We start from the raw sequence: 18429 nt of genomic DNA, 5'->3' as shown, positions 1-18429 counted from the left end.
CTTGCCCCTTTCCTGTTTTGCAGAAGGCATGAGCTGCATGAACAAAGATCATGGCTGTGCCCACATCTGCAGAGAAACACCCAAAGGAGGAGTTGCCTGTGAATGCCGGCCAGGATTTGAGCTGTCCAAGAACCAGAGGAGCTGCATTTGTAGGCAACATTCTGCATGTGCTTATGGTTTCCCAAGGGGAGCAAATAATGTTCTGTTTGCCCTGCAGTGGGACTTGGTTTTAGCTGACATGGGATGGCACACCTGAGCTGTGTGCATGTGAATTAAAGCAGAATTGATGTCTTTCCTGGACACTGTCACACAGGTGTATTAATGCAGCAGTTTGGGAGTTGTGCCATCATTCATGACAATGGCAAGCTCAGCTCCAGCAGAGAGCTGTGCAGTGGTTCAGTCTCAGGATGGGAAGGGGTGTTGGATGCTCAGATGGAGCTGCACACTGTCCTTCAGAGGTGCTGGAAATACTTCTGAGGGTTTCTTCAGAGAGTTCCTGACCCTGACAGGTTTCCTCACATGAGAGGCACCACTGTATCACTTGTTTTTTTTAGGGTTGTGATTAAATGCATAAGAGAATGTATTTCTTGTTCAGGTTTAGATTTTTTTAATTGTTATCTATGTTACAGTGAGTTCTGCAGCACTTCTAGCTAACAAACTAAAAATAGAAACCTATCTTTTTCTTTACAAGGCCTTCTGAAGCAAATGGTTCAATTAAGAAATGCTACCTAAATTATTTTTATTTTTAATAACTAATTATCTGTGATCCGCAATGCAGATTTTTTATCAGATTACAAAATATTACTCAAACTCATGAAGAAGGACAAAACCTCCGCCCTAAAACCTCCATCTTGCCCTCTACATATTACTATATTCTAAGACTTTAAATTCTGAATTTTTCACCAGGTGATATTACACACTTCTATTCAAACCGCACACCAGCGATTCTCATTTTATCCCTTAATCTTGGAAGCCTTTTCCACGGCCTCTCAGGTCACAAGCAGTGTTTTCCTGGGGGTCAGTGTGAGAGCACAGAAGGCTTAGAACTCCCAGTTTCCAGGGTGCCAGGATGGGTTACGTGTGTTCTCCTCCTAGTGACGTGCAACCACGGGAATGGGGGCTGCCAGCACACGTGTGATGATGCTGACCAGGGGCCTGTCTGTGGATGCCACCCCAAGTACGTCATGCACGTGGATGGGAAAACCTGCCTGGGTCAGTATGCAGGTTCAGTTTCTTCAGTAGCATGAGCCAGAGAGTGTAAGCAGGGAGCTCCTCTGTAAAAACTCTGAAATCAATTAATGTGTAATTTTGGCATGGCAGTTATCCAGTTAAGAAAGCACTTCAGATTTATAAACTCTTCCAGTCTCTGGAAGAGTTTGTTGTCTGTTGATTGAAATCAAATGCTCAGGCATAGCTGGCTGGTTGTTGTAATTAGCCCACGATGGATGATGACAGTGCACTCCTAAAAGAGCAGTTCAGTTAGTTCTTTCATCTTGCTGCTGTTTACTTCATCTGTAGCACATCTTTTGTTTTGGTAAGGACACTGAAGCAAACATGACTTGTAAGGAAGCCACAAAAGCAAAATATTCTCATGGTTTTGTCTGAAGGGTCTTGGTGATTTTTATTACTACTTGCTCTTTAAAAATAATTTATTTCTGCTGGTTAGTTCCAACTGTCTCTGATTCAGTGTGTCATGCAGCTGTGTGTGTTTGTGTGTGTGTTGCACCTTTATTCACTTGCTTTTCCATGTTCCTTGCAGAGAGGGAAGAAGCTGCTGTTGAAGTTTCTGAGGGAAACACCACAGCAGCAGCTGATGTGGACAAGAGAGTGAAGCGACGGCTGCTTATGGGTAAAAGTGCTGATCCAAAATAATTCTGCTGCTGCTTGAAATCTTTTAGATCCAAGAATTAGTGTGAGGCTTTTTGTTGTTTTTTGTTGTTTGTTTTTCTTTTTTATGGTGGCATTCAGCTTTGGGCTGAATTCTGCCTCAGACGATCTCTCTTAAGGAAATAATATTATTCCCTAATGTTTAGTCATCTAAATGAATAGCCTTGTTTTCAAAAAGAATGACAGAGGAAAAAAGAAGATGCACTCTGTCTTCCCTTGGAGATTGGACACCTCTAGCCTGCCAATATTGCATGTGAGATGAGAATAAACCAGTAAAGCTCTCAAAACCTGGCAATAAGTAGCATATGCTTGATGCTGCAGAAAATGAGGATACAGAGCTAGAAAGTAGATTTATAAAAGCAGACATGAAAAAATGTTCTTTGCAGCTCTCTTAATCAATACATGCCATGTAAAATTGCATTTGTCCAGCCAGTGGAAAGGCTGTTAGACTGGCTGAGGTGGTTAGACTGATGGCAAGAGGATGAATACCTCAGAGTGAGTTTTTTCTGTTTGGTTGGGTGGGAAGAACTGTGTTTTAGAAGTGTTCACTAGAAAAGTTTAGTGAGATTTAGACATAGTTTGCATAGGGGGGAGTTAGAGGAACATACTTTGGTTGAGATGGGGTTACCAGGTGTAGGAATGCTCAGTGGGGGTGTTATCCACCATGACTGGAGCACAGGCAGGATGGGAAGATGAGTTGGGAGGGATTGAAGAAAACTCGTTTAGCAGTGCTGAGTGTAACCAGGTGTCTCACTGGTGAGAAGTGCCAGAGCATCAGCCAGGATTCAGTGTGGGCATAAGGAAACTGACTGACAGTAACAGATCCATCACCAAGGAGCTGGGATGTGTGTTTAAGACACACATAATTAATACCCAGAAGACAGTACTTTGGTTTGTAGAGTTTCTGCAAAAAACCTGGAAATTGCCGAGGCAGGGATTTTGCCAAGACGTGTATTGAGCAGTTTCTCATGTGTTCTAGGCTAAATGTTTGCATAGCAGTGTGCTTGCCCCCATGCCTTGTGTGCCATGATGTTTGCTGGCACCATGATCATCTCCCTGATCGTTTCCATGCTGGTTTCCCTGAGCTGTTTCTCCTTGTCCAGAAACGTGCGCGGTGAACAACGGCGGCTGCGACCGCACCTGCAAGGACACGTCCACCGGAGTCCACTGCAGCTGCCCCGTGGGATTCACACTCCAGTTCGATGGCAAGACCTGCAAAGGTGGGCTTTGTACTCCTGGCCACGTGTGCCAACACCTGTCAGGGGTTGTCAGGTCCTGGAAGACGCTGATCTCCAAAGGGAGGCTGCAGTTCCCTTCAAAGCAGGTGTATCGTGCAGAGAATCTCTTCTCTGCCCTCCTGCTCTCCACTTCCACCTCCTGTGCCTCATTTTTACAAAGGTCAGGTTTGGGAGAGCTAAACCAGCTCTGTGGTCAAGCAGAGGCCAGCAGGTGTGAGTGCTCACAGGTCCAATAGCCTGCTGTACTACCCACAGCCAGCTGGGCATTGGTAAGAAAATATCAGTGTGTAAATAGGGATGTGTTTTATAAATATATTCTGCTCCAAGCAGCTCTAATGAGAGCTCTGGTGAGGAGCAAAGGCATGGTTAGGCTCTAGGTCATATTGCTTTTCCAGTAATGAGATGTTAACACTGTTCTGCTCAGCAAAAATGATGAAATCCCCAAGCCTGAGTTAATTAACATTAGATAAAGGCCTCATTCTAATATTGCCATGAAAAGGACAAGGTAGTTCAGGAAGTGTCTGTCTGAGATTTCTGCAGGGCTTACTGAAAGGAAATGGAGAGAATGTTTAAAATACTAAAACCTCTTAGACAGCCTTGGAGTCAAAGTGTTTCCAAACAGAACTTAGGGAATGGTCTTTTATGAATGCTTTACCCAAATGCAACTGACAGGAATATATGAAATGAGAGCAAATAACACTGTCCTGGGGCTGAATGGGCTGGATCATTCTGGACAGTTGGATCTGATCTTCTTTACAATTTGTGGTAGTCTCACTAGATTTTGTTTCTGGGCTCCTCCAACCGACTGGACTGTTTTCTGAATCTGGCACTGAGAGGAGGTTGAGTGCTGAAGCTCTGTGTTTATTTGCTGAAGCCTTTTTTTTTTTGTTGTTGTTATTGTTGTTACAGATATTGATGAATGCCAGTCCAATAATGGAGGCTGTGATCATTTCTGTAAAAACACTGTTGGCAGTTTTGATTGCAGCTGCAGAAAAGGATTTAAATTATTAACAGATGAGAAGTCCTGTCAAGGTATGTGCACTGGAGAGACAATGGTACAACAAAAGTAGGACAAATCAGCGTGGCTTGGACATCTACTACAATGATGAAGTGATAATGGACTCCAGAATAATTTCCGTTCCTCAGTTTGGATTTTTTTCTTCTGAAACAGCTGTTGAGTTAATGCAGTTGGCTTGATGCTATTGTAGGAGATAAGTTTAATGGCACAGTGAGCTATTATCTGGGAGGGACAGAGACAGCATCATATTAAAAAAACTCTATAAGCTTAATGCTTCCCCCCACCCTAATGATCTTAAAATAATTTACAGGGGAAATTAGGCAATCTCTCTCTCTCCATCTTTCTGACTGATTCACCATTGCAGTGAAACTATTTTTTTAAATAGGATATTAATTGCTGTGAGCTCATTATTAAATGAGAAAGGCATAACGTGATCTATGAAATTCTAGGTCTGTAGACAAACTGGAATCTCTATTCCCTAAAACACCACAAAGCATTTGCTTTTGAGGATGACATAGATTTCTCCTGTGAGACCTACAAAGCATATTGGCTTTGCTGTACAGCAGTTTGTACATATAGATTTAGCAATCCTATTCAAGCTGTTTAGATGCACAAAAAAATCTGAAGGTCAAAATGATCTGTGGTTGTGGAAAAGCAACAGGATGAAACAATGTCAATTCAGTCAGCCAAATGGTGAATTCTGAGATTTCCTGGACAACCAGCTGACATTAAAGGTGAACTTCAGAAAACTGAACTGACCAAGATAATTTTCACCTGGGTTTTTGGGTGCATTTTTTCCTTTATAAATAGGCAAAGAAAGACAACTATTTATATGGAAAAAACTTACTGTATAAACATCTGATTTTTGAGATAGTTTGGGGTTTTATTTTGATTAAATCTGTTGAATGCATCTTGAAGACTTGCATCTCCCTTTTGCCCCTGTCACTTCTGTTGCTTTCCCTAGACTGTTTTAAGGAAAAGACTGATGAAAAGTGCTAGAGAAGTTGATGAGAACTTTTTTTTTTTTTTTTGTCTTGCAGCATCCTTACCTGGCATGCAAAATGTGCTAGCACAAAAATTTTAGGTGCTTTTGATGGTGTAATGAGTGTTCATCCTCAGAGCCCACTAAACTTTGAGCAGGTTAAATCAGGCACTGTATATTCATATAGAGCTTCATTTAAGGAGGAAAAAACAAGGCAATACTTTCCTTCACAACTTCATTTCTGTGTAGAGTAATCCTAATCAAATGAGAGTTTTGTCAGCAGTTTTCTTCTCCCATAGAAGAGGAATAATTTGATTTAAACATCATTGTAAAAACACAACAGCAGTTTTTGCGCTTGCCAAGGAAAAGCCTGTTTGGCAAAGCAAGCTCTCCTTTTAAAAACTGCCATTTCATTATGTTCATGATGTGCTTTGAAAGAATCTGCTCAGCTCACATAGATGTGCACACCCCTGCAGCTGCTGAGCCCTGTTGGCCCCTCGGGGCTCCCTGAGAGGTTCTGATGCTCCTTTGCCCTTGCAGACATCGACGAGTGCTCCTTCGAGCGGGCGTGCGACCACACGTGCATCAACCACCCCGGCTCCTTCGAGTGCACCTGCAGCAAGGGCTATGCCCTCTATGGCTTCACACACTGTGGAGGTGAGTGGCACTCAGCCCACAGCCCCTGTGGCACTGGCATCTCCCACTGGCCCTGCAGGACACAGACTGATTGTCCTGGTTTGGAGGACAGATGCCTGCCAATAAAGGCAGGAGCTTCTCTTTGAAATGGAGAATGTAAACCCCCTTCCTCCAAATTATTATAATTATCATCTCAGGCAAAGATATGGGAATTAGGAATAGCAGTTCTTTACAAAATGCAGTATTACAAAGAACAATCCCAATCCTGAGAGAGTCAGAATCCAACCTGACACCCTGTCAGTCAGTCAGGGTGTTGGTAGCAGTCCCATTAAATGGTGGCTACAGTTCCCCTGCAGATGTGGATCAGCTGTAGCAGTGCTCCTGCAGAAGGTGCAGTTTTCCTATGAAGGTCCAGGGATGATGTGGAAAAAAAAGGGTCCGGTTTTCCTCTGGAATCCAGTGGAAAGAAGGTATCTTGCTGTCCAAAATCTCACTGTTTTTATCTAGGTAGGAAAGGCTTGGCTCCTCCTCCTGGCTGGAGCATCTCCCCATGGGATGATGTAATTTGATCAGTCATACAGTGGGAGTTAATGTGCCAGCAGCAGATGATATCTTCCTGGAGGGAGGATGGGTTGTGGAAAAGATAAAGATGATTGCACCACCTTGTCTCATAGATGGCCTATGAGCAGATACTATGTGCCACAGAAATAAGGAAATCACTGCCCCACCTGGTTTCAAATATGGTGATAGAATGCACATTTCTGGCCACATCCTGTACTGCAACCCAAGACACTGATGCAAACACAGGCACCCTACAGAAAAAATGTTACCCCTTGCTGTGATAATGAGACACAGAAAAAGTAGAAGCTGATCCTGCTTATGTCTGTCTTTGCTGAAGTGATTTTGCCTCTACACTGTGCATGCAAAAGGGACCTGTAACTATTGGGTCAAACTGATGGATTTTGTGCTTGGATCTGAAGTCCATAATTTAGTACAATTTTCACATGCAGAAGAGTCATTGACTTCAATGAAAAGTCAGTGGAGTAGGACTAGAAGAACAGGAAGCTCTGAGTGACTGAAAATTCTGCAGGTTGCTGTTGTGCACATGTCAGATCCTCCTGTGATGTAGGCTGGAATTTAGCTGATGTAGTACCACTTTTCACTGTCCAAGATTAATACTCTTAAATTTTTATGTCTTTCCTACAAGAGCAGTTCAAGGAAAGTAAAAGTTGTTTCATGGAAGCTCGACATGTGACAAATTCCCAGAATTAACATGAGGAAACATGAATAACTGGAACACTAAATGGAATCAAAATCATTTTACATAAGCTTTAGGGAAGACTTTACTGACTTCAAAATTTACTTAATTCTGAGTAAGACTTGTTTATTTTCTGGGGCAGAATGAGCACAATTAGAGATAACAATTCAGAAATCTCTGTGTGCCTGTCTATTCTACCCTCTGCCTCTAGAAATTCTGCAAATAAGATTATAGGGCTCCAACATCACTGTTTTATCCTGATGAACATGGGAACTTATCTGGATAAGGAATAACACTGTCATGTGCTCTGCTTAGTACAAGACAACCTCTGATTAATTCCTCTGCATTAATTCAATTTCTTTTGGCTATCAGTGAGTGAAAGGAGCTGTAATTTTGCTGTTGGCTGGTAATTGGCCTTTTCTTGTCATACCCCATGCAGATGTTCATCCTCATAGCACAATAGGTCCCTCATTGACTGGCAGCCACGGGCTGGTCAGAGCTGATGGAATACTGGGAATACACCTTCTGACCTCTGTGGAAGAAGTTAGTGAGTGTTGGAGATAAGAGGTTGGCATCCTAAGGAAAGGCCAATGAAAACCAAACATTTTGGCTGATTTTGTGGTATTTTAGGCAGCAATACCAGTTTAAAGTGTTGTCTTCTTTCTCTGTTATTCCTCTGCTGCTCATTCCTAGCCCTGCTGTCTTGGTTCTGTTGAAAACATGTTTTCCCCCCAAATCACACTGTTTTTGTAATGTGATTCACAGTGTTTTCTAACAAATTGTTACTCAGAGGGTATCTAGTCTGGGGACAGCAGTGACAACAACTTGCTAGCATTGAGATAAGTATGTGTGGAAGGAGGTACCCTCAGATGCACAAATTTCATGGGATTTTCAACAGGTTTCTTGATGGCAGCTCTCTGAGTTTATGTAAAACTGCCTTAGAGCTATGGGAGAGAAGTGAAGCCCTCCTCAGGGTGGATCTGAGCAGCAAAGACAGAGACCTTTGCATTTCCCTTTGTTGAAATTCATAGGATTCCTATTGACCCATTTCTCCAGGCAGTCAAGATCCCCCTGAATAGTGGCACAACCATCTGGTGCATCAGCCACTCCTCCCAGTTTTGTCTCTTCTGTGACCTTGCTGTGGGTGAACTCTTGTCCCACCATCCAGGTTTAATGGAGAGGATAAATTGTGTTGGCCCCAGTGCTGACCCCTGGGATGCAGCACTGCTAATGCTGCATTCTGCATCAGCATGCAAGTTTGCACCAGAGGCAGCATGGGTTGTGTTGTCAGTAATTTCTCCTCCTATTGGCATTTACTGGGTGGGACAAGGCTCCAAAATTGGATAATTGGCCAAAAGAGACAAGGGGGACACAGTGTTTGCCCATGGAGCCAAAGTGTTCCATAAAAAATATTAATTAACCAGACACAGTGCAGTACAGATTTGACTTGATCTGCTTCTCTTGGAGTTCATTTGTTATCATTTGTTTAATTATGAATCACCAGTATTTGGTCTGCTTTGACATTTATCAAAGGATTTCCATGAAGAAAAACTATTTCAAGGTGGGTGTCCAGGTAGTATTCCTGAAATCTTTTCAAAGCCCTACTGAGCAGTGTTTGTGTCCACATTTACCTACTGGAATTAGAGTGCATAAGTTTGGGAAGAGTAACTTTTAGAAAGTATCTTTACCTTTCCCCTGTAGATATTAATGAATGTAGCATCAACAACGGTGGCTGCCAGCAGCTGTGTGTGAACACCCTGGGAGATTACGAATGCCTCTGTCACTCCAACTACAAGCTACACTGGAATAAAAAGGACTGTGTTGGTAAGGTGTCTAATAAGTACATTTCCACTCCTGATGTGTCTGATGGGCCATATGGTTACAGTCAAATGTGATGGTTTGTCCAGTTAAGTGGTGTGAGTCATTGTTCCCAGTGTTCTGTTTCAATTTTTAGAAAAGCATGATGGTAGTGATGTGGAAACTCATCAAAACAAACAGAAAACCAACCCCAAAAACAGGAGATACTTTGAGGGATTTTGATGCTTTCTTTCCTGTGCTTTTATCTAGCTTTTTCTTCTATTTGCTTTTGTTCCTCTGCATGAGAAGGTTTGCTCATGGTAAAGGAAATTACTTTTGTGGTGTGATCTTGCAGTGACTTTATTTGGCTTTAATTTTCTGTCTAAGCAGCATATTAATTGCATGGGTGCTCTCAGGTACCAGCTACAAAAGCAGCTGCATGCTGACTTATTGGTAGGGTGAAGGTAGATGTTTTAATTCTGTGAGTGTTTGTTTTATCCTATTTAGAGACAAAAGATCCCTTGGCTGATAATGTGTCACCCAAGGTACTGCTGCACTGCATTAAGAGTGGTGGGAGTGATAGATGCTTTTTGAGCTGCTCTCCAGATGTCCAAGTATTCTCTGGTAAGTCAGAACTAACAAAACTCAGCTCGTGATCCTGTGCAGAGTGTAAGGGTGGCCACCCTCTTAACTCTCAGGAAAGCACCAAGCAGCAGTCAATGAACAGAGATCTTTCCTCTTTCACTGCAGATAATAAAGGGCTGTATCCCTGACAGTGTCCAGGAAAGCCCCTCTTTCCTTGTCTTTTATAACCACTCCACCCTCAGATTTCCTTCTCTCAAGTCTCTGTTTGAAGCTGGGGAGGACAGGGGAGAATTCCCCGTGCTCCCTGGGCCATTCCTTAATTGGCCCTGAGAGGCACTGGTGAATGGGCCAAGGCATTCCAGCCCTGTGTGGGGTCTGGGATTTTGCCCACACAGCCCCTCCAACCCACAGGACATGCCTGGTGCTTGTGGCACTGATGCTCTTTCCCTTCCTCAGTCCTTTGAGTGGCTTAGGAAGAGACAAGCTCTAATGTGGAGTATTTTATCAACAACCTTGTGTGCTGATGCCAGTCAGCAAATTTAAAACGTGTTTTATGCCACAGGAGTCCTCAGTGTGTGCACTGTGCCTGTGTCTTTACTGTCTGTCTGTCTGTAGGAACACAAGATGCCTACACCCTCACCTGTGGCAGGTCCTCTCAGCTTAAGAAAAAGCAGCAAAATGCAAATGCTTCCAGCTGGCTGGGTAATCACCACATTTACTGTTACATAGTTTGATTTATTTTCATTGATAACTGTGAAACAAAGGTATTTCTGATGACTTCCCCCTCCTTATAATCTCTCTCTTTATTTCCTCTTCCTCATGACTGTTTTTTGTGAAAATTCCCATTGTGCTGCTTCATCTACATCATTCAAACTAAGACTTAGAAAAAAAATAAAGATCAGTAGTGAGATAAAAACTTAGACCAGGAGTTATGTCTCCTTTTAGTCATCCAAACCTGGACAGTGTTGGCAACATACAATGTGTTTAAGTTGAGCTGTTGGACAGGAAAGTTTAGAAAGCATTTACAGCCATAGACATAAACTACTTTCTGAAATTATTTGGAGTATCTCCTTTGATTTCAGCTCACCCTTATTTGATTCACCCAATAGCAGATCTGGTCTTGATCTCCTCCTTTCTCCCTCGCTCCTTTTCATGTTTTTGCTAATAAAATGTACTACACTTCATCCTAATTCCAGTTGTGAACCAGTTTCAAGCAGGAGGGTTCTGGCATCTCATTAGGTTTTCTGTGATGATCATATCAGCACAATTTTTGTCATCATTATGATGTTATATTAGGGCTATCTCAATTTTCTACTCCTTTTTTAAAAATAACGTGTCATTGTTTCTTCCTGAAGATGCTTCAGCCATCAAGATAAGCGTAACATTTAAATTAAATGAAGGAAAATGTAGTTTGAAAAAGACTGAGATGTTTCAAGAAGGTCTGGAGCAGATGACATCAGGTATGAATATAAAAATGCAGGTAAGCAGGTTACAGCCATAGCTCAGGGTGGAGTGCTTTCCAGATATGAAGTGCACATAGAGAACTGAAGGCTTTCTGTTCTTCACTGGCTTCTGTTCTTCACTTCTTCCTGCTGGCCATGACTCCTGCAACAGTTATTTCAGATCCCAGGATTTCCTTGTGGCATCCTCACAGTCTTGCTAGGAAAGCCCTTATCCTTTTTTTTTGTTTGTAATTCTGCTAATAAATTCTCAGTAAAATCAACCATTCTTTTGGTTAATTTGATTCCTTCCATTTCTTTCTCTTTTTATCTTTCTCTTCTTTCTTTTCTCACCTGCTCCTTACTGTCTGAGGCCTCGTTGAAGAATCTCCTGACCTTTTATGCTGACTCTATTGTCAAAGGGTTATTCCTCTTTTCTCTTGTCTTCTTTTCATACTTCAGCAGCCCCAGATGGACGCAGTGAGGTCAGCTCTTCCATCTGTTCCAAAGCAGGAAGAATAGCCTGTGAATTTACAAAGTCAGCAGAAAATGAGGATGAGTTATTTTAAAAAAGAAAAAGAAAATGGGGAAAAGGTTCATTAAACAATATGATGAATCATATTGTCCTTAGCAGAGTAACAGTGAGAAACTGCTCTGAATGCTCAGTGACGAGTTATGTACTCCAGAACCAGAGCTTATTCCTTTATCCAAACCTTATTTCCTCATTGAGGATGGTCATGACTCTCACCAGGTGAGAGATTGGCCAAACCCTTCTGTTAGTGGCAGGTGGAGGTGATGGTTTGCTCCTCTTTCACTCTTCATGGTGACAGGCATGCTGAGCACTGAATGTTCAATAACAGAGCCCCCCAAGCTTTTGCTTCCTTTGATTTTGTTCGTACAGAGAGACAAAACTCAGTCATGGAGAGCTTCCACTATGTAAACCTAACGTGCAGCTCTGGCAAGAAAGTCCACGGAGCCCTCAGTAGACTGACAGCGACTAGAGAGATTTTTATCACTGCGGACTTTGAGCTTGAGACGAGCCGGAAGGAGGTGACAGGTTGGTTGGGAAATAATTCCAGGTGCGGTTTGAAGCTTCTCGCCGCTTGCTCCTTAATCTCTGTATTTTTTCACTTCTGCCTGTATGCAAAATGACGATCAAAAGTATCTCCTGTTTTGAAAATTAATTTTCCGGAAGCGTGAGAGGTGGGGATGGCTATCCAAGAGCCGCCCGGTGTGTTTCCCTGGAGGATGTCAGACCGGTTTCTCAGCGGTTCGAGCCGGCTGCTGTGTGCCTGGTGGGGTTCTGTGGCTCACAGCGCTCCCACCCCGCTCTTTGCAGACACGTGCGACGCCCGCTGCGCCCGCAGGAAGACGGAGAAGCGATTCCGCAAAACCATCCGCACCCTGCGCAGGACGGTGGGCAGGGACCAGCTCCGCCTGCGCCTGCCCGGCCCCGAGCACCAGCTGCCCAGGAAGGCTCCCCGGCCGCCGGAGCCGCAGCAGTCCTGTGCCCTGGGACAGCTGCACCCCAGATGTGGTGAGCTGGAGGGATCGGGGATGGAGCGCCGCGTGTGTCCCGCTGTTTGGCTCACCTCTCCGCGGAGAGGAGGGCTGGGCGTGCAGAGCTGCTGTTAGTGCTGCTGGAATTCTCCCCATGAGCTTGTTGTCAGCAGCTGGTGGCTCCACTACAATAAGCTCAAAGGCGAAAATCCCGGGAATAACAAACACAAACAGCCTTGACACCTCCAATGTTACTTAAAGACTACATTCAGTATTCAGTGTAATCCTGAGCTTGTGCACATCTCACCTCTCCCTCATCCCCAGGAAAAGACTGCTCAGAATTTGGTACAGTCACCTTCACTTTGCTGACTAAGCTCAGAGAATCATGACAGAGTTATAAATTCATGGAGGGTTTATAGGCCATCACTGAGAAAATCTTAATTATCGTGGCACTGGAGGGCACCACCATAATGCAGTCCATAGTAAATGCTTCCAAAGCACAAAAGTCAAGGAGAGGGGTCAGATGTTACATCTTAACAGAGACCTAACAACCATGACAGCTAATTCAGGCTGCATGGGGTAGGCAGTGTGTAGGTGGATTGTGAATCAGCAAGCCTTTAAAATGCTTGTCACATTGAATTAGTATGTCTTCCAGCAGCAGCATTTGGCCTAAGAATAGATTTTTCAATCCAGTTTTGCTAACTCTAGAAAAACTTGGATTCGTAGAACAGACAAATGGTTTAAAACATCTGTGCAAGCAAGCAGGGAATTACTCAGGAAATCTCGGAAAAAGCAGTAAGAGTTCTTTTTATTTTTTCTTGGAACATTGCAATAAATCTGAAAAATTTTGGAATGCTCACCAAGATGAGTTTACAAGGATATTTTCAAGCTATTTTGTTGGATGCTAGAGGAAGGCTTTGAAAAAATCTCAGTCCAATTGTACAGTATGACTGAAGATATTTGTGATTTCATCTGGAAAAAACAGCAATGAGCAAGCTAAAAATGTTGCAGGTGGAGAAGGCAATGTGAATTACAATTAGAAATAGGAACAGAAAAGAAACACAATTTTTTTTTTTGGGTAGCTGCAGAATCAGTTTAATGTTGCAGCACAAACCAGAAGCATACATGGCATTTCTATGCTAGTTCAGAGAGGATGGGGAATTTTTTGGGCAATACCTGCCTGGGAAGCTCTTTGGTGTGGTGAGCAGCAACAGCCCATGGTTAGAACAGAGTCACTGAGCAAAGGTTGAAGTGAAGTGAAGTCAAAGGTTTTGAAGAACAATTTGTAGAAGTCAGACCTCTTCTGTTGCTGAATTGGTGTCACAGTTTGTTCTGGACATCCCAACAGGTGCTGCTGTGAGCAGTGGAATGGCCCTGTGTGTCTCACCCCTGGTGGTTTGACTTGCTCTTGCCTAACAAAATGAACTAAATGAACCTTCCTTCCCTCAGCTGGGTTATCAGACCACATCCCTGTGTAGATTTGCTGCCATCAAACAGGAGGTGGAACTCGCACCGCAGCGCTTCACTCACACGGGTGTTAAGGTCTCTCTCCCCACTTATTTTCATTAAATTAAAATTAGTGTCTTTGAAACCTCCCTACATCACTTGTCAGGCTGCAGACACAGCTCCCTGTTGCTGAGAGGATATAAAAGTGCACGCAGGGGAGCGTTGTTACCAACGCCTCATTTCCTTAGAAAAGCTGATTGTCCCAGGGTGAATGGTTAAGGTAGGACTGGGGGGCTGCTGCTTGCTCTGCCAATCAGGAGCTAAGAAACAGGCTGGGGAGAGGAGAATAGAGTGGGAAAATGTGAAGAAAGGCAAGAAGCTGGTTCAGGGATCTGTGTGGGAGAGGGTGTTTTGGGTTTTGTTCCTTTGTTCTGACCTGATTGTTCTGTAGAGCTGCTTGGGAGCTTCTGGATGGGATTGGGAGTCTGCTCACCTAGAAAAGCTAGTGGTTCTGGGGAGAAAGTGCCTCCACAGCGAGAGATACTGGTCAGCAGATGGATTCAGTGCAGCTGGTGGATGTGTCCTCTGGACAGCAAAGGACTTTGGCAAAAGGATTTGGCTCAGTCTGGCCAGAGGAGTAGTAAGCAGTGAGGGAACAAAGCAAGTCAGAGGGAGTTACAAGTCTTCCTTGATGTAGTTACTGAGTGAAATGCAGGTTTTAGTTCATTGTTTTCAAATACTTGGAGTATGGCTTGGTTAGGTATGGTTTTGTTTATTCAGAGAGTTTTGTGCTGGTCCTCTTCCTGTGGTAGAATTCTCCTGGCACAGCACTGATAATGTCTGAAACATTATTTATGTTTGAGCAGTGTCAGAGGGAAAGTCCAACTCCTTCTCTGACAACTTTTGTGCAGGGTGACTGGCCTTCAATTGCAGCAGCAGGATAAGTTTCATTTGGTTCCACACTTCTGGTGAGATAGTTCTATCCCTAATTTTCCTGTCTTAACTCCTATGGAATTGAGTGGGGCACAGCATGGAAGAAAATCTTTAGAAAGGCACCAGAACAAATTACGTGTGGTTTCCAGGTTATTCTATCATTGTTAATATGCTGGATGCTTGCACTTGTGTGCCTGCTGCTCTTTAAATAGCTATTAGGGGTGAAAGGGAATTCACTGCTGATTCCAAGGGATAGTGTGGTTTATTTCAACTTTGCTGTTTATTGTACAGTTCTGTTTGGGATTTTCTGATGCTTTAGAGGCTCAATTGTTGCTTTTTCTACCTTGTTGTGTGAGAGATCTGTATCTGTGATGAGGCCATTCAGCACTGGCTCATGCTGGTTAATGCCATGAAGCCCTGAGTATGGCTTCCAAGGAGCAACCAGTGGTAATAATCATAATTATGGATATCAGATGAAATACATGTAACAAGCAACTTAGCTGCTCTTCCACTGCTTAAAACTGGCACACCTTGATCATGTCCCATGGTGTCAAAAGGACACTTTGCCTGTCCCATTTGTTGGTTTGTTTCGGGGTTTTTTTTGTTGTTGTTGTTTTTTTGTTTTGGTTTGGTTTTTTTTTTTTGTTCCCTTTTGGGATTCCCCAAAGAGCTGTCATGTCAGAGAACAGCAGGCATGAGCAGCACTGGCACAGGCAGTGCTCTGATGTAAGTGATGAGCAGCTTCATCTTGTGTGGGAGGTGTCAGTGCATTTCATTGCTCAGCCTTCAGCAGCTTTGTCCCCTCAGCTGAGAGGATGCAAAGAAGATTACAACATTTAATGTAAAATGATGAGCCATGTCTCAAAGTTTTGGATATGGTATGATAGTGGCATTATAAAAGGTATCTAAAAGGGAAATCAAAGCTGCCTCCCTTTGCAGTTGTTATAATTGATAGTTGTGTCACACAACTGTTTCTGTTTTGCTTGGTGTTTTTTACAATTTTATGAACATCCAAGAAGAAGAAATGAATTATCAAATGGGGGAAAAGGGTGCTATTTTTCTTGCTAATCTGCTTGCCCTGAAAATCATAGATTCAAGACATAAATCCTTAGAATGTGTAACCATCTCATGTGACCTAAATGTGTGACCCACCAAAACACAATAACTTGAAGGGTGCCGCTCCAGAATCAATTTGCATCACTTGTTGCTGATTTTCCTTATAAAGTCAAGGCATCATTCTTAAGAAAATGGTGAATTGCTGGATCATGACCTCCTTTATGAGGTTCACCTTCTCAGCCCCTGAGATACTACAGTGTTTGTCTATAGGAGCAAATGCTCAAAGGCTGTTGTGCTCAAAAGAGGGGAAGAGCCTTTAAATGTCTTTGTAACTGTTAATCCTGCTTCCCTCTGGGCCCCTCTCTTCCCTCCCACCCCCCTTTGCTTCTTGTTTTTGCATCAGAAAAGCTTTCACTTTTTTTTCCCCCTCCTTTAAAACAGCTGCATGAGACTCAAGACCAGGTTTTTAATGGGTATTGAAGATAAACAAAGACAGTGGCTGCAGAAATGAAGTCTACTAGAGGCAATTGGTTCTTTTGTTCATTTGGAGAAAAGCAATCAAGGTTCTGAAAAAAAAAAAAAAAGAGCAAAGCCAGCCAGTGGCATTGTGATTTAATGTTATTATTTGCAAATCTTCAGATCTGGCTTTGACTGGGTATTTCTCACATGTCGGGTGGGAACGTGCAGCTTCTAGTTTTGAAAAATGAAGCTCATAAACTTCTGTACTTGTTTTCTTTAAGCAAATACCTGGTAAAGTTTAACTTCATAGAGGTGTTCCTTGTAGATTTTGGGGTTTTGTTGGGCTTTTTTAAATGAGAAAGTTCATCCTAATTTTTTGCACAGTCCTATATAGTTCTGTGGGATGATTTTTGTGTTGAAATAATGCCCCTGTTATTAATGTTACTATAATTGAATCTAACACTATTTGTTATGTCAAACTGGGTCCCTGTGAATGCTGTGAGCTTCTGAACAGGCTTTCCTCAGCTCTGTCCTCCAGTGGGGCTGGATGAGTGGCCTGTTTGAAACATTTCTAGGTGGAAGATGAAGAGGAACTGGGAGCAGTTCACAGGGAAAGTGTTTATGGTTAGAACTGTCTGGACACTTGTGCCACTGTGAAAAGCTTTATTTGATGTAGTCATGTGAAAAAACGGATATATTCCAGAGTTTGAGGCATTAAAACTTGGACCTGGCATGGAGTAATTCTAATATTTGCATTGAATATTGAGTACTTGCTAGACTGCAAACAGCAAAATCTGTATGTGGGTTTACTGACCTCTGTTCTCAAATGCACATAGGACCAATCACAGCCTGAAGTGTTTGGTGTGTCTCAGAAGTCAGAGCTTTTTTCAGCTGCTTTTGAACACCCTGTTACAGTGCTGCAGTGGTGGTAGCTAGATAACCCTTTTTCTTTCTGTTATTGCCACCTCTTTGGAAAATCAGAAGGAAATACTTGATTCAAATGGTTTAGATTTAATGGAAAAGTTTTACTATGGCCCAGAGAAGGTTTTTTAAAGTTTACTTCCTCAATGCAAGTTTTCAGAAATTAGGCACTTTGCTAAATAACCCAAGAAGATTTAGATTAACTCAGTTGTATTCCACAGGGAGCTCCACAATTTTCACAACATGTGGTTTCAAGGCAGGTAAGATGCAGATGGTAAAGCTGCCAAGAGAGATCTGATGGGATAAGTTCTCAAAAGCAACATTTCCACATAAGTTGTGGGTTTGATTCCTGCCTGGGGCAGGTTTCCTTTGAGCTCTGATAGTTTTCCTACTGTTCTGCTGGACTCTGAGCAAGTTTAGGAAACCTCAAGTACAGTTTTAAGACTGAATTTGTTGAGTCAGAGTTTCTGTTCAAAACACAGTATAGAGACACCCCTTCTAAAAAATGCAAAAAACCACAAACAAAACCAACAAAAACCCCAAATCACCCCAAACTTGACATGTGATTAAAAAAAATGGAAAAACACAAGCTAAGGGGAGAGGACAGGTATTTTCTAGCCAGGCCACTCAGGGCATTGATTTCCCATAAAGCCATGGAGTTACATGAGGAAAGGAGATTTTCTCAGCCCTTTCCATTGCTTTTAGGTTTCTGAAGTCAGTAGGAACTTCTCAGAATCACCTTTCCTAACCCTGAATTGTCTCTCCTTGTCATGGAATTGTAAATAGAGCTCTTTCCTTACCTTATTAGGAGTGCTGCAATGAAAGCCTGAATTCATTCATGTTTGTGGAAGTGCACAAATTGTACAGAGATGAGTGTTCTCCAGGAATGTTTATAAAATGGAGAAGGGCTTGAAAAGTGTGGGAGCAAATGAATGTGTGTCCTTATGAGGGCAGAAGTGATGTGTGGTGGAAAAAGTTAGAAGCAGGAGCTAAGACTTCCTCACAAGCTTTCATTGATAAGCTACAGAGCCCTGCTTAACCTGCTGCATTTTATTTTTAAGCTAAGGAGGAGCACTCAGCTATTCCTCTTGGTGTATCAGCCATAAACAAAACTCTTCATCATTGATCATGACCGGTAGTTAATGCCCTGCTTGTTGTTAGTCATATATCCTGAAATGAAGCCAAGGCCAATTTAACTTCCTAACAAAACAGCTATTCACTGGGTGATTTATTGGAGCTATAAACTAAAACTAACAGTTTATTATCCTAACAGG

The 18429-nt window shown here is 42.7% G+C and overlaps 1 protein-coding gene across 2 annotated transcripts in view; it reads left to right on the top strand.

Moving 5' to 3' along the window:
• SCUBE2 (signal peptide, CUB domain and EGF like domain containing 2) overlaps nucleotides 1-18429 on the top strand; it is a 36520-nt gene that overhangs the window by 10831 nt on the left and 7260 nt on the right. Inside the window, exons 5-16 of one of the 2 annotated variants that reach the window (XM_079307575.1) lie at nucleotides 24-149; nucleotides 1096-1212; nucleotides 1760-1849; nucleotides 2991-3107; nucleotides 4035-4157; nucleotides 5666-5782; nucleotides 8721-8843; nucleotides 9324-9440; nucleotides 10017-10103; nucleotides 10757-10861; nucleotides 11742-11897; nucleotides 12180-12377. In XM_079307575.1, the coding sequence (XP_079163701.1) occupies nucleotides 24-149; nucleotides 1096-1212; nucleotides 1760-1849; nucleotides 2991-3107; nucleotides 4035-4157; nucleotides 5666-5782; nucleotides 8721-8843; nucleotides 9324-9440; nucleotides 10017-10103; nucleotides 10757-10861; nucleotides 11742-11897; nucleotides 12180-12377 (1476 nt within the window). The remainder of the gene's footprint in view (nucleotides 1-23; nucleotides 150-1095; nucleotides 1213-1759; nucleotides 1850-2990; nucleotides 3108-4034; nucleotides 4158-5665; nucleotides 5783-8720; nucleotides 8844-9323; nucleotides 9441-10016; nucleotides 10104-10756; nucleotides 10862-11741; nucleotides 11898-12179; nucleotides 12378-18429) is intronic. The other variant, XM_079307576.1, reaches the window with a different exon arrangement.

The sequence above is a fragment of the Erithacus rubecula genome (assembly GCF_903797595.1).
Source record: "Erithacus rubecula genome assembly, chromosome: 6".
NCBI lineage: Eukaryota > Metazoa > Chordata > Aves > Passeriformes > Muscicapidae > Erithacus > Erithacus rubecula.
This window is presented reverse-complemented; position numbering and strand designations above follow the sequence as displayed.